This window comes from Camelus dromedarius, chromosome 2 (genome assembly GCF_036321535.1).
Source record: "Camelus dromedarius isolate mCamDro1 chromosome 2, mCamDro1.pat, whole genome shotgun sequence".
NCBI classification, from domain to species: Eukaryota; Metazoa; Chordata; class Mammalia; order Artiodactyla; family Camelidae; genus Camelus; species Camelus dromedarius.
The window spans coordinates 12,712,009-12,727,339 of NC_087437.1; the positions used below are offsets into that span (position 1 = coordinate 12,712,009).

At 38.8% G+C, this 15,331-nt stretch overlaps 1 protein-coding gene across 2 annotated transcripts in view; it reads right to left on the reverse strand.

Moving 5' to 3' along the window:
* TOP2B (DNA topoisomerase II beta) overlaps positions 1 to 7,520 on the reverse strand; it is a 57,344-nt gene extending 49,824 nt beyond the window's left edge. The window contains exon 1 of one of the 2 annotated variants that reach the window (XM_031434469.2): positions 7,365 to 7,520. In XM_031434469.2, coding sequence (XP_031290329.2) covers positions 7,365 to 7,424 — 60 coding nt within the window. In that variant the 5' untranslated portion in view covers positions 7,425 to 7,520. The remainder of the gene's footprint in view (positions 1 to 7,364) is intronic. The other variant, XM_031434535.2, reaches the window with a different exon arrangement.
* Positions 7,521 to 15,331: the final 7,811 nt, after the last annotated feature.

Genomic DNA, 15,331 nt, shown 5'->3' on the forward strand with positions numbered 1-15,331 from the left:
ATGAGGGATACTTAATATCATAAGAAATACTTAAATGTTCACCACAAAAAGAAAATATAGATTTTCTCTAAAAGACATCCAAATCAGAAAGAAAAAAATTAAAATGTCACTAATTGCAGAGGAAATGATATTATATAGAGAAAATCCTAAAGATTCCACCAAAAAACTATTAGAACTAATTAAAATTTTAATGAAGTTGCAGGATACAAAATCAACATACAAAAATTTGTTATGTTTCTGTAAACTAACAACAAACTATCAGGAAAAAAACATTAAGGAAACAATCCCACTTGCAATTGCAACAACAACAAAAATTAAATTATCTAGGAATAAATTTAACCGAAAAGGTAACAGAACTGTACACTGAAAACTATAAGACACTGACTTAAGAAATTGAAAACAAAAATAAATGGAAAGTTACCCATGTGCATGGATTAGAAGAATTAATATTGTTAATATGTCCATACACTCCAAAGCAATCTGCAGATTCAGTGCAATAATGATCAAAATTCAACATTTTCCACAGAAATAGAACAATCTTAAAATTTATATGAAACTACAAAAGACTTCAAATTGCCAAAGCATTCCAGAGAAAGAAGAACAGAGCTGGAGACATCATACTCCTAAATTTCCAACTATATTACAAAGCTATCATTATCAAAATGGTAAGGCATTGACTTTTTTTTTTTTTAAAGATGCACAGATCAAAGGAACAGAAAAGAGAGCCCAGAAATAAATCCATGTATATATGGTCAATTAGTTTACAACAAAGAATCCGAGAATATAGAAGGGGGAAAGGACACCTCCTTAATAAATGGTGTTGAGAAAACTGGACACCCATATGCAAAAGGACGGAATTGGACCCTTATCCTACACTACACACAAAAATTAATTCAAAATGGATTAAAGACTTGAACATGAGACTTGAAACCATAAAACTCCTAGAAGAAAACATAGGCAGTACACTTCCTGACATCAGTCTCGGTGATGAACTTTTTTTTTCTTGACATCAAAAGCAAAAATAAACAAGTGGGACTACATCTAATCAAAAAGCTTCTGCACAGCAAAGGGAAACCATCAACAAAATTAAAAGGTAATCTACAAGTGGGGGAAAATATTTGTAAATCATGTATCTGATAATGGATTAATACTCGAAACATATAAAGAACTCACACAATTCAATAGCAAAAAAAAAAAAGTTAAAAAATGGGCTGAGAGTTTGTTGCAAACATTGTGGAAAACAGTATGGAGATTCCTCAAAGGACTGAAAACAGACTTACCATATGACCCAGCAATGCCACTCCTGGGCATATATCCAGAGGGAACCGTAATTCAAAAAGACACCTGCACCCCAATGTTCATAGCAGCACTATTTACAATAGCCAAGACATGGAAACAACTTAAATGTCCATTGACAGATGACTGGGTAAAGAAGTTGTGGTATACTTATATAATGGAATACTACTTAGCCATTAAAAATGATAAAATAATGCCATTTGCAGCAACATCCAGGCCCTGGAGAATGTCATTCTAAGTGAAGTAAGCCAGAAAAAGAAAGAAAAATACCATATGATATCACTCATATGTGGAATCTAAATATATAAATAAAGACAAATGAACCTATATATAAAACAGAAACAGACTCACAGACATAGAATACAGACTTGTGGTTGCCAGAGAGGAGAAGGGTGGGAAGGGATAAACTGGGAGTTCAAGATTTGCAGATACTGACTGGTATACATAAAATAGATAAAAAAGTTTATACTGTATAGCACAGGGAAATATATTCAATATCTTGTAGTAGCTTATGGTGAAAAAGAATATGAAAATGAATATATGTATATTCATGTATGACTGAAGCATTGTGCTGTACACCAGAAACTGACACAACATTGTAAACTGACTATACCTCAATAAAAATAAAAATACCATTCCACAACAAAATTCAAGAAAAAAAATTGGCTGATGATCCAAATTGATATTTTTCCAAAGAAGACATATCGATGGCTAACAGGTGTACGAAAAGGTGCTCAACATCATTAACCTCAGGGAAATGAAAGGCAAAAACACAGTGAGATATCACCTCACATCTGTTAGAATGGTTATTATCAAAAAGACAAGAAATAACAAGTGTTGGCAAAGATGTAGAGAAAAGGAACCCTTGTGTACACTGGTGGAATTGTAAATTGGTGCAGTCACTATCTAAAACAATATGGAAGCCCCTCAAACATTAAAAATAGAATTATTATATGATCTAACAATTCCACTCCTTAGTATTTATACCAAGAAAATAAAAATACTAATTTGAAAAGATATATGCACCCCCATGTTCACTGCAGTATTGTTTATAAGAGCTAAGACAAAGAAGCAACATAAAAGTCCATAAATAAATGAGTGGATAAAGAAAATGGGGTACTTATATACAATGGAATATTAATCAGCCATAAAAAAAGAATGAAATCTTGACATTTGGGACAACATGAATAGACCTAAAGGGCATTATGCTTAGTGAAATAAGTCAGAGAAAGACAGACAAATACTACATGATCTCACTTACACATGGAATCTAAAACAAAACAAAACCAACCAAACTCACAGATAAAGAGAACAGATTAGTGGTTGCCAGAGCAGGTGTCAGAGGCATAAAATAAGTGAAGGTGGTCAAAAGGTATAAACTTCTAGTTATAAAATAAGCAAGTCTTGGGATGTAATGTACACCAAGGTGACTACAGTTAACAATACTGCATTGTATATTTGAAAGTTGTTAAGAGTAGATTTTAAAAGGTCTCATCACAAGGAAAAAAATATGTAACTATGTATGGTGATAAATGTTAACTAGACTTATTGTGGTGATCATTTTGCAATATAAAAAAATTTTCTCAGATGAAAAAAGTGAAAATACTTCTCACTGGATTTAAAAAAAAAGAAGTGGGAAAGACGTGTGTACATTCAACTGAGAGCTTACTATGTGCAAAGCATTATGGGAATTATATGAATATTCTCAATCAATCTTCATAAAAGTTTCATGAAGTAGACAGTGTTACTAATGATTTCCTTTTTACAGCAAGGAAACTGAGGTCTGGAGAATTTGAGCTAACAGAGCTAGTACTTGTAGAAGCTGAATTATGAAACCAAGTGATGTGATTTCATAGCTCATACTCTTAAAAAGCATTATGCTTATAATATTATTAAAGATACATATACCCTGAAAAGGAAGTGTACTCCCTAGCTTTTTGTGTAAAAGTAAAAGAAAGGTTAGCAGAAAGAGAGATACATAGGTATTTACCAGGAGGCTTTTTTTTAATCCTGTGATATCAGGGTATAAAAGACAAATTGTTTTGGTTTTTAATGTTTTAAGGTGGAGGAATGTGTAAATGATGGTTAAGAACAGAAGCCTGGTTTAAATCCCACCTCTGCCTTAGCCATGTGCCTAACACTTTATTACCTAATGTCTAAGCCCCTGTTTCCTTCTCTGCAAATGGGAATAATTATACAATCTCACTTCTTTAAAACTGGGTCCTATTTGTATTAAGATTTTTAAAAATACAAAAGAGGCTTTTTTTTAAGGTACTTAGTAAAATGCAACTGTTGCTACCACCTAAGTATTTAACATATCTGAAACTACTGGTGAACATACCCACGTCTATTCAGAAAAGTTAGCACAGTTTATTAAAATTGTTTCTAATACTGCAGTTAGTTACTTGAGAATCTATCTAAAGAACTGCTACCTAACCACTTGTCCTAATAAAGAAATAAGACTTTTCAGTAAGTCAGTATGTTAATTATCTAATTGGTTAACCATAACTGAGGCTGGATTATGCATCCAGCTCTTTGCTGAAAGCTATAAAGGATACAAACAAGTAAAATACATGGTTTCTGACTTCAGGAGTTTCACACATGAAAGTTACTTTTAAAAGAAAGATATTTTTGTTTTATGATCCGTAAGGGTATCAGAAAAAGATGAGTATAAACTGGAAGATAAAAGTTTGGTGACACTCTGAGCTAGCTCTTAAGAGTAAGATTTAGACTGGTAAAGAGAAGAGAAAGAGGCATTCCTGATGGAAGATAAACACGTAAAGTGACAAAAAGAAACATGATGTGCAGGAGACAGTGAAGGAAGAAATCTCACTATGAGGATGATATGGAATAAATTTCAATTGGCACATAATTTATCAAAGAACTGGCTTGCAAGTCTAGTTGAGGAGTTTAGACTTGCAATAATGAGCCGCTAAAGCAAAGTTCTTAATGCAAATCTTTAAGCAATATTTAAATTTATAGTCATGTTTCCTGAATTAGAAATATCCAGTCTTTTGGCTTGTATGCTTTATATTTTTATTGAATTTTACTTTTAAAAAACTACAGTGTTAATTGTAGTTTTATATTTTTTAAGAGACTTACGTTTTAGAGATAAGTACTGAAATATTTACACATGAAGTGTATAATTGTTGGATCTGCTTTCCTTCAAAATAATGAGGTTCGGAAAGGTGGGTGACCTTGAGCTGCTAACTGTTGACAGTAGATGACAGAGGGAGGCTCCTATATCATTCTGGTCATCGTGATGTTATATGCTTAATATTTCCCATTACAGTATTGTTTTAATCTACCAAATTATAGTACTGGGAAAAGATCAATATTCACACAGTGAATAACCGTATTCTAATATTTCCACAATTTTTTTTTTGCAACCACTTAAACATGATAAAAGGCTGACTGAACAAAAGACTATTAGGGTCTACAAATCAAAGCTTTACAAAACTAAAAGTTAATTCAAGAAATTCTGCTTGCTTCAGAGACGCCTTCGTAGCTTCTGTCAATTTTAACTCAAAATAGTTCTATAATACTTACATCTTTCACTTTTCAAGTTTTAAAAAATCTCTTTACGATATTGAAAATCAAACACAAACCCAATAAACTATTAAAAGAAGTTAATGTCAATCTTAAACCACTTTGCTTTGTGGTTTCAGATACTGAAATGTAAGTTTCTGTGCAGTGATAACATTAACACTACATGGTAGCATGCATCCCAACAGAAGTTAATACCAGCAACCATGGCACTACTCTCCCAGCCTCCAGAAAAAGAACGATACCAGGGATTAACTCCATTTTTATTTCTTCCTGTAACCCACAACCAGGTAGCAATATAACATGAGTTTCAATAAAGCAGGCAAAGTTAACCCTCTTCAGAAACAGATGACCTCTGCAACAAACCCCTGAACTCTTACAAAGGAATAATCTGCTTTCAACCTGGCTCAAAAAAATATTTTACGTAAAAGCAACTTTATTATTCTCAGTGCGCATTTCTTGAACTTCACCAATAAAAATTAACGTTTATAAAGCCCAGCACTGTGCAACATATATTATCTCATTTAATTATCAATGCAACCTTATTTTACAGATGAGGGAGCAACTTAAGAAAGATCAGATCCTTTTGTGCAAAGTCCCAATGACTATATGTGTTAGAGACAGGATCTGAATCCACATCAATCTGACATCAAAGTCCATGCTCATAACAATCTCCCTATACTACCTCCCATAAAACTATATTATGGTCTATGGTCAGTGATGCATATTATGAACATAAAGATGCTCACGTAACTTTTTAATCAATCTCTAATTCAACAAGAGGATATTTTATAAATAAAAGATTAAGTGATTTTTACTTCTCCTTATTTCACTATATTTCCCTTAATAGTTTTATAATAAACATATTTAATCAATAAGTCAATTTTAGTTTCAAAAGAATTTTTCTGATATTGAATGAGACCTCTTAAGTTTCATGAAATTTCTTATGCAAATGAAACGAAAATTTCCTATTGAACTTCAAAGAAAAAGTGGTCATTTAATTATCTACAAAGTTAAATAGGAGTAAACTAAAATACTGCTATTAAACGTTAAAGCTAACCAACTCAATCTTGGAGCAAAATGTTTGCCATCATAGAGAGCGAGAGGTCCTCAGAGGAAACACTGATCAGGCCTCAACACTTCCAGTGAATGAGAACCATCTGGCTCACTCCATTTTCAGAAGTTGTTTGATTTTAGTAACAAGGGTAAAGATCATCAATTTACAAAAACTATTCTTTTGCATTTATGCATGCCTCCCCTGTCCCATGTTCACATGGACTGCAAACTTATTAACTGACGTTTTCTCTCTCCTGGCTCTAGTCTATTCATACTACATTATTGAAGTAACATACAAAATTCAGAGATCCAACAGTAAGAGTCTGGCAAGTTATTTCTCAAAGCATCTTGACATGCAAACAATTGTTTAAAATATTTTTCAGTTATCAGTAACGTGCTTTTCACAAAGGATACTTGTCAATACAGCAGAACGTTACTCAACTCACCTACACCTCACCCAAACAACGAGAAAAAGGACTTGATAAAAACGGCAATACGAAAGTTTCCTTGGGCGTTTTGGAAAGGGGGAAGGGGGTCGATTGAAAGTCCGTAGAAAACGTAACGCTTTTTTATTTTTCTCTTAGATACCTAGTCAGTTGGCTGAACTGGGAGTTTTTCGTGTGTGTAGGAAATGACCCTGGGCTGAACTCTATGCTGAGCAAGTGAAATGCGGGTGAATTATCGATCCGCCGTGGGAATCGGATCTCTCTAGGTCTTCCCTTCTCTACCACTTCCCAGCAGGAATTGAGCACTGAAATCCTAAAGGCCGCTCCAGGGCAAAACACCTCGGTCACCTCTCCAACCCTCTCCATTCTGCCCCCACACCGTGTCTCCTGCGATGCTGACGCAGGTAAGCTCTTCTTTTAATAATCCCACTCTGACAGATGGACGATCTACGGTATATTAACTGCTGTGAAACAGCCATCCCGAAAGAGCTTTCAATCGAATGAGACTCTTCGAATTGAAGTGTAAACTGCCGCAGCCGTATTCCCCACCAAATCCATTCTTCTTTGAGAGATCAGAGCACCAGAAATGGTTGCACTTACAACACATACACGCACGCACACCTCTCTCCGGGATTTTAAGACACATTTGGAGGAAGTGCTGACCCACACGGACTCACACACGTTACTGCCATACCCATCAACTCATGCCCGATTGCCCTAGTAAGACTAGGAAAGAGGAAAAAAGACGAGGCGGGGACCCGTGTCATGTTCATGGTTTGCGCCCCAAAGTTTCAAGTGCACATTACGCTCCTGCAGCCCGAGCCGCCAAAGAGGTAGAGAAGAAAGAAAAGGGGCGGGATTGGGGTTCTGCTGGCGGACACCCCGACGGGGCGCGCGTTTAGGGGACCGGATTTCCCTCTCCCTTCCCTCCCCGCCCCCCGTCGGCCGGGCGAGCTCCCCCCGCCGCGGGCCGGGAACAATGCCGCGGCCCAGACCCCCGCCCCACCGCCTGCCACTCACCACCCAGGTCAGCGCCCCGTTGCCGCCGGCTCCCGCGCCTCCGCCGACCACCTTGGCCATGGCGCGCGCCTCCGCTCCCGGGCCCCAGGCCGCGGCCGCCGCTCCGCCTCCCGCGGGCCGCCCGGCCCCGCCGCTCCGCACCGACCGCTCCGCTCGCCGTGCTCCTAGCGGCGCCGCCCCCCGCGCCCCATCGCCGAGACCCGGGCAGACGCCCGGCCGAGCCCGCCGAGGAGGCCGCGCCGCCCGCCGCCCTCAAACTCGAGGCGCGCGGCTGCGTCGCCCGGGCCTAGCGCAGCCGCTGAGGAAGAGGCGCAGGAGCAGGAAGCGGGGGAGGGCGGCGGCGACTGGGCGGCTGCGCTGCCTCCTCGCCCGCCCGGGGGCGGCGCGGCCAGCCGACCGAGGCCCTGAGTGCGGGCGGCGAGCGCGGCCGGCAGCCCGGGCGTCCGGACGTGGCGGGGACGCGGAGGCGCCCTGTCCTTCCTCACGCTCCGTGAAGGCCGCCGCTCGAAGAGCCGGAGCGGGGTCGCTGCGGCTGTAAAAGCCGCCTCTGTCGGCCGCGCCGCAGCCCGACTTCTTCACATCCACTCGCCGAGAGGGACAATAAGCAGAGCCGCCGCCGCCGCGGTCGCCTCCCTCTTGTCCGGCATAACACCGCACACACTCGCACACCGGGGAGGGCTGGGGGAGGCCGGGGGAAGGAGGGCGCGGCGGCCGTCCCGCTGTCAGTCAAGCCGCGGCGCCCAATCGGGGCCTTGCTGGCACAACATCTCAGCCAATCCCAAAATCCCAAGCCCCCGGAGGGGCGGGACCCGAGGGGGAAACGTCATTGCGGGTAGCAACCGAAGGGAAGACTTGGGGTTTTTTGTTTGTGTGTCTGTCTGAGGGTTTTCCATTTGAAGGGAGAGCAGGGGCTGCTGTCAGAGGTCATTTGAGGGCAGCAAAGGAAAAGGGTCGAATTGCCCTCGGGTCGATTTTAATCCTCTGAGCGTGCCGTTCACTCTTAAGACCTGCCGGCGAAGACGAGGAGCTCCTTTGCCCCGGGCCGCGGGGGTGGGGGAGGGGGGGTGAGCAGGAAGAAGCTGGGGGCCGTCCCAAAGGGAAAGTATTTTTAAAGAGCGGTTGTAAACCGCAGGCAAGATGTTGCAGATCACTGGTGCAGGGAGGGCCCCGTGACCCCGGCCTCCCCAAGGCCCCAAGTGGACGCTGCTGTGGAAGAATCCACAGCTCAGACCTCTCCCTCCTCCATCTCCTCCTTCCCTCTCCTCCCCTCACCCCAGAAGAGATCCCGTCAGTTCCAAGAAAACTGCATTTAAAGAACTTAAATGATAAGGGCCGCACAGAGAACGTTCCGGGGCGAGAATGCCGGGTGGGCTGAGGGTTCTGAGTCTACTCTTTGTCGATCTTTCTTCTCTGAACAATGCGGAACTGTCACTGTCACTTTTCATTCTCTTCTGTACAGAATTATGCCCGCTGCCTCTAAGAGGGCGCTTGTAATTTTTTTTTTTTAATTTTCAAATGCACACCAAGGAGTAATTTCATTCACATTAAAGCTTTCTAAGAAAGAAAATTACCCTTATAGCCGCACCACCGTCTGGCAGACGAAGATGGCCTTACTTCATCCTGCTTTTCGATGTAACTCGTTTCCACGCTCAGCCACCCTATACCAGGCTCTCCCATGGGCTCAAAATCAAAACGGGGACCCTGATTTCAAGTCATTTATAACCCGGTTTGTGAGACAGACTTAGAAGAGAGTTAACTATCACCAGAATGAGTACTTGAGGGCTTGAAGTGCCACCAGTCATGACATGAGAGCTTTTTAAGAAGATGAAAACCTCATTGCTGCAGCGTGAAAAGGTGTTTTTGTGAACTTCCAACTGTGCCTTTCCTCTCAAGGGAAAACAAAAATGTCTCGGGTCACATCTTTCAGCTGACTTCTGAGTCCAAAGAGGTGGGGAACTCTGAAACATGGAAATAATTTAAACACAGTTTTTCTTAATTAGCTCTCTAGTGGCCATGTAATTTTGGCATACTTGGGACTTTAGTTCAGAACAGTGAAACCTTTCTTTACCTTGAACTTGAGTTGCCAGCTTGTAAATCAGACCAGGGTCTAATATGGGCTCTGAACCTGATCAACTAAGTCCTGGTGCCTTGTTATTTAACTTTGCAGACCTCTGTTTGTGCCTCCTTAAATTGAGTATTTTTGCTTTTGTACTTACTGTGACTTCACATCTTCAAAGTACACATATATCCTATAAGCTTGAAAAGGGGTAAATAATTTTAAAAGCTGTGAGTTTTTTTTAATAAAGATCTATGCATTAAATAGAAGCCAAGCTATGAGATATATTGCCGTCTCTTTTTTTTTTACATTTTTTTATTGAGTTATAACCGTCTCTCTTTTTTTTTTTTAACTTCAGTTTTCAAAAGCTCTTCAGTCTCAGATTTATGAATAAAAGCATATATTCAAAAGCCAGATGGGTTAACTAATGGAAATTCACATTCATCCTTTCACTTGCCTCACTTGTGAGGCATTGAGTGTTTTAGCCTTCTAAGCATGAGGAGCCTCTAGTAAATAACTCAATTTATTCTTCTTAAAATACTGACTTACCTAAAAGAAGCACAAATAGAGTTGTTGAATATAATGCACATCAACAGGTTAAAGCAGAGATTCGTGATAAATGGGAGAAGGTACCTAGATGACAAATATCTCAGCTCTGGAAGAACTGTTGGCCGGCTTAACCTCGCGCAGCAGACTTAACATACACTTATGGTGAAAGTGACTGTATCCACCTCGAGTGCAGCTTTCCTTTCTAGGGTTTTGTCAAATAACTTTCATTTACAGAGTAATTACAGTAATAATTTCCACATTAAAAGGCTGTATCTATATCATGTTTGTCTTGTTTGTGATATTCCTTTATTCTTGTGTTTATTACACTGAAAGACTTAATTTGCACCCCACAGCGAGCACCAGCCAAAATGAAAAATTGTATAAATCAAAGTCAATTCCACTAACTGTAAAGATAAAGGCCTTTATTTACTCAAGCTTTCTTAGTAGCTTCCACGGGAGCTTATCCTAACTACTTTAGGATTTTTATTCTTAGATCTTATGTTTCCCCAGTATAGCAATCAAAAAAATATTAAATGCCTGCTGTGGGTTAGGTACTCAGGATCTGAGAATTCACGGTGATGAAGATAGTCTCTGCCTTGAGTTTACACCTTGTGTCATATGGTTTTGAGCTAATCTTCTGAAGCAAAAAGCAATTTATATGTATTTGCTATTTAATAAACATTTTGCCTGATGAGTCACACTTATCAGTGCACTTATATGCAGCAGGTATTTTAATTAACAAACCAAATAGTTTATCTAAGAAGATACTAACTCAAAACTGTACTTATAGACACGTGGTGAAGTTCCAGTAGAGTTTCCACGTCAATCGTGTCTTGTTCCAACACTGAGATCCAACACTGGCAGGGGAGGGGGAGGGTACTAATCTTTAACCCAGTGAGAATTTAAAGAAGTTAATATTTGAATTCAAAATTCAGTGTCTGCAATTTTACCTCTCCCTTCCTCTCATTGTGTTAGATTCTATGGCTCATTAATATATATACAAAGTTGTTAGACAAAGAATAAGAAGAAAAATTCAACAAACTCAATAAATGATTTTCCAGGCTATGACTATTAAATGTTTTAAATGTAATTTGCTGTGTTACATTTCTTTAGAAGTATATGCTCAAGTTAGGGAAGAAAGCTACCATCAGTGTAGCCACTTGGGTTTCAGCATGTCTATAGTAATTATTATATTAGGTTATTAACTCTGATTTTTGAGACTGTTCAATTGTTCCACATATTTTATAAGTATATTTTTACTTTTAAAAAGATGCTTTAAGCACCAAAGGTAACAAGTGTTTATTGATGGCTGAAGACATCAATGAACACCACATTCTTGAGTACTATCACCACTGGGAAGACAGAAAAAGGCTAAAGGTCTTCAATTTCTACCTGTAATGACCATGGAATGTTCATTTTATTTGACCTTTTTTGGTTTAGAGGAGTTTATTTTGGCCAAGCAAGCTATGCTGATCCTCTGGTAATGTCTCTAGTTACTTGAACAGACAGAACAGGCATTTTCACTTATTTTAGATCCTATAGATTAGCAATAATTTAGACCTCTTACCTACTTTATTAAATTATATAATATGGAAAATATAATTAGCATATGATTAGCATATGCCTTTGTTTAAAAGACTGTTTTGGGGCTTTGAGAGTGTGTTAACATTAGGTTTGGACTTTCAAACAGGCATTTTGTCCTAAGAAAACCTCACTTTGTGGGGGCATTAGATGCCATCATTCACCTAACCTTCACCGACAGAATATATGATCCTCACATGTATATTGCTAAGTTGTATTTGAAGTTTCTGGTTTCTCAGAGTCATCTGATTCAGCTACTCAGTAATTTTATAAGATTCAGACCTAAAGAAATAAGATAGCTGTGGCTTTCCTAACTCAACCATTTGCATTTCAGAAGAGCTAGGAACTCTAAAGCTAGAGTTGTCAAGTTGTTTTCATTCTGTAGTATATTAAAAAATGCAAGGGGTAGGTTATAGCTCAGTGGTAGAGTGCCTGCTTAGCATGCACGAGGTCCTGGGTTCAATCCCAAATACCTTCATTTAAATAAATAAATAAACTTTTTTTTTTTTAATTAAAAATAAAAATGTAATGGGGATAGTGTTGGGGCCAGGAGTCAGGGGAGGAAATGTGAGAAATATCTTCACCAGAAGAATCTAAGATGGAAAGCCTTCAAGTTAGAGGGATTGCTGGAACAGAATAAAAAAGGTACCCAGAGGTTACCTAAGATGATAATCAAAAATCAGAACTTTGAAAATAAACCATCTTGTAGTGTGCCAATTAACAAAAAGCAACTGTTCCCTATTTCCAAAATAGTTCAGCACAGATAAGCCCAGATGTCTTATATAACTGATATCTTTGTCTAATAGCTTACTCCTTTACTTTGAGGATGCTGTCTGAATGTGGAAAAATCTAGAGCGGGTCCAAGAACGCTAACTCTTTAAGGAATATATTTCTAGTTTAAACATTGTTTGGGAAAAATAAAAGAACAAGACCAGCCTGTTTAGTAAATGACACACTACACAGTGCTACCCAATCCTAGAAAGCCTGGCACGTAGTAGGTATTCAGTAAATAATTTTGCAGAGTGAATCTGAGGCATATCAGAGAAGTTTCTCAAAGCAAAACATCTCACCCATCACCATGATGGTGCTGAAACTCGGCCAGGATCCTTGAGTTCTGTTTTCTCAAGTGTTCTTGGTTGAACACCAGAGATTATCAAGAACTGGTTAAAGCATTGTTCTTCGTTAGGAATGCAAGACAGGATGGTATGAGGAGTGAAAGAGGAGAGATTATGGTACCAGGAGAAAGAACTGGGGCTGGGGACAGAGAGAGAGAGATAAAAGCATCTAACTGTGTGAAACTGAGTGGAGAAAGTAAACACGTTCTATGGAAATAGACCAGCTGTAGCTCTGCCAATGCTTACCCTTCATTTTATGAAGAAGGAGAACCCCGTTTATGGAGAACCCTGCTGTCTGTTTGGTGTAGTACTGGGCAGGCTCTTTCACACATACTAGCTTAATGAACTTTCAGCAACCCTGAGAGAGAGGTATTATTATTTTCATTTCACAGTCAAGGAAATTAAATGTCATAGAAAGTCAAAGAGCTGAGTAAGTGGTGGAGCTGAAATCCAAACCCAAGTCTCTCTTACTCCAAACTACACCCTTTTGTCACACTGCCAAGTTGGCTAGCATACTTGGCAATATAGCATACTTGGCAATGTGTTAGGAAGTTGGCAATACTGGTGAATAATTCTGGCCCTCAGTAAAATCCTCTGGTTGTTACAGTTCATTGTTGAGCTATGGTGACAAGCATCCGCAGTTTGTTTGACTGACTAGAACTTCTCCTTGAAACTAGCCTGAATCTGCTTTATCCTATCTTGCTACAAAATAAGTTGCTTTTTGGAGTCCAAAGGATCAAAGACTCCTGAGGTCCAAGATCCTGTGGGTCCTGGGACATCTCCCCATCTGTATGCTTTTAAACCTTATAATAGAAACCCAGTGTTACGATTATAGAAGACACTCAAATAGTTGACTTTCAAATGTAGAAGGGAAAATACAGAAGTACCATGGGATTGGACTCTTGGATTGACATTTTGGAGAACTTCAAATTCACAGGAAAAGATACTTAAAGCAGCGTAAAAAAAATACTCAAAGTGTTCCGTCATACAGAGAAGACTTGTTTGTGGACACTCCACCTATTATAAGAATTATTTGCCTTTCTTTAACCTATTTTTATGTATTACTATTTTTTCATCTCCCATTCCAGCATTTTACAAATAATGTTTCTCAGGATACTAGCTCCTTGAAATATAAAGGGGTATTTTGGAAATTATAAATCCCTGAAACCATGCACAGTATTGCATTGTACCCACCCATAAGACATTGATAAGATACATTAGCATTTTATATCTGTAAGCAACCCTGCAGTAAACAAGTCAAACTTAGCCTTGAAACTCTACTTGTGGGAATATTTTAACATTGATGAACTTTTGTTTTAATGAGAAGACTTTGGGAAATGCTGCCACTTTTTATACTATTTCTGTTACTACATCATGTTTGTTTAGGTAGGTATAAAGCAAACAACAAAATGCCCCCACAATTCTATCACTCAGACAGCTACTGTTAACAATTTGGTGAATATCATTCCACTCCTTTTGTAAATGCTCAAAAACACATACTTTTTTTTTTAAAGAGAACAGTAGGCGATAGTAAGTTATTTAAAATTTTAAAATGAGTTCCATTCTAACAGTGGCTAAAATTAAAACACCAACTGTCGGTGAGGATGTGGAGTAATGCTCTCGTATCCTGCTGGTAGTATATAGCTTAGTAAAACCACTTTGGAAAACTGTTTAGTAGCAGCTACTAAGCTAAACATTTATCTATAATATGAACCCAAAATTCTACTCCTAGGTACATACAAACAGAAATGCATACTCACATGGACCAAAGGACACAAGGAATGTACATAGCAACGCTATTCGTAGTGGCCTCAAGCTAGAAATAATCCCCGAGTCAATCAGTGGTGGAATGGATGTATCGTATGTGCACACAATGGTGAACTGTCCATCAATGGCAGTGAGTGATTACTACTCCACCTACCGTGTGTGCATTTCACGAGTGTGATGTCAAGCTAAAGAAGTCAAGCAGAAAAGAATATATACTGTCTCTGTCCCTGTATTTATATAAACTTACTATGATGTTAGAAGTCAGGATGTGGTTACCTGGGGGAAGATTCTGGGTGCTGGAAACTTCTAATTTATATATATATATATATATTTTTTTTAAACTAGGTGGTGAATACATGATTATGTTCATTTTGAAAATTCATCGGAGGGTGCGAAGGGATAGACTGGGATTTCAAAATTGTAGAATAGATAAACAAAATTATATTGTATAGCACAGGGAAATATACACAAAACATTATGGTAGCTCACAGAGAAAAAAATGTGACAATGAGTTTGTATATGTCCATGTATGACTGAAAAATTGTGCTGAACACTGGAATTTGACACAACATTGTAAAATGATTATAAATCAATAAAAAATGTAAAAAAAAAAAAAAAGAAAATTCATCCAGCTGTACACATTTGAATTTTATGCTTTTCTAAATGAACATTATGCTTTCATTCAAAAGTTTAAAAATGCTATTACACCAACAGGATAGAAATGAGGATGAGAGTGTGTGGAAAGACAGGCTCACTGATGCCTCTGAGTCGATTCCTGATTTAGAAGACTTGTGTTCTGAATGTGAAGTGGAAGGAATACCCTTACCAGTTTATTTCATGTGTGTTTTCTTTTTTTATATGTGCAAAAAAAATGATGTAAGATTGGACAGTTCTTTCAA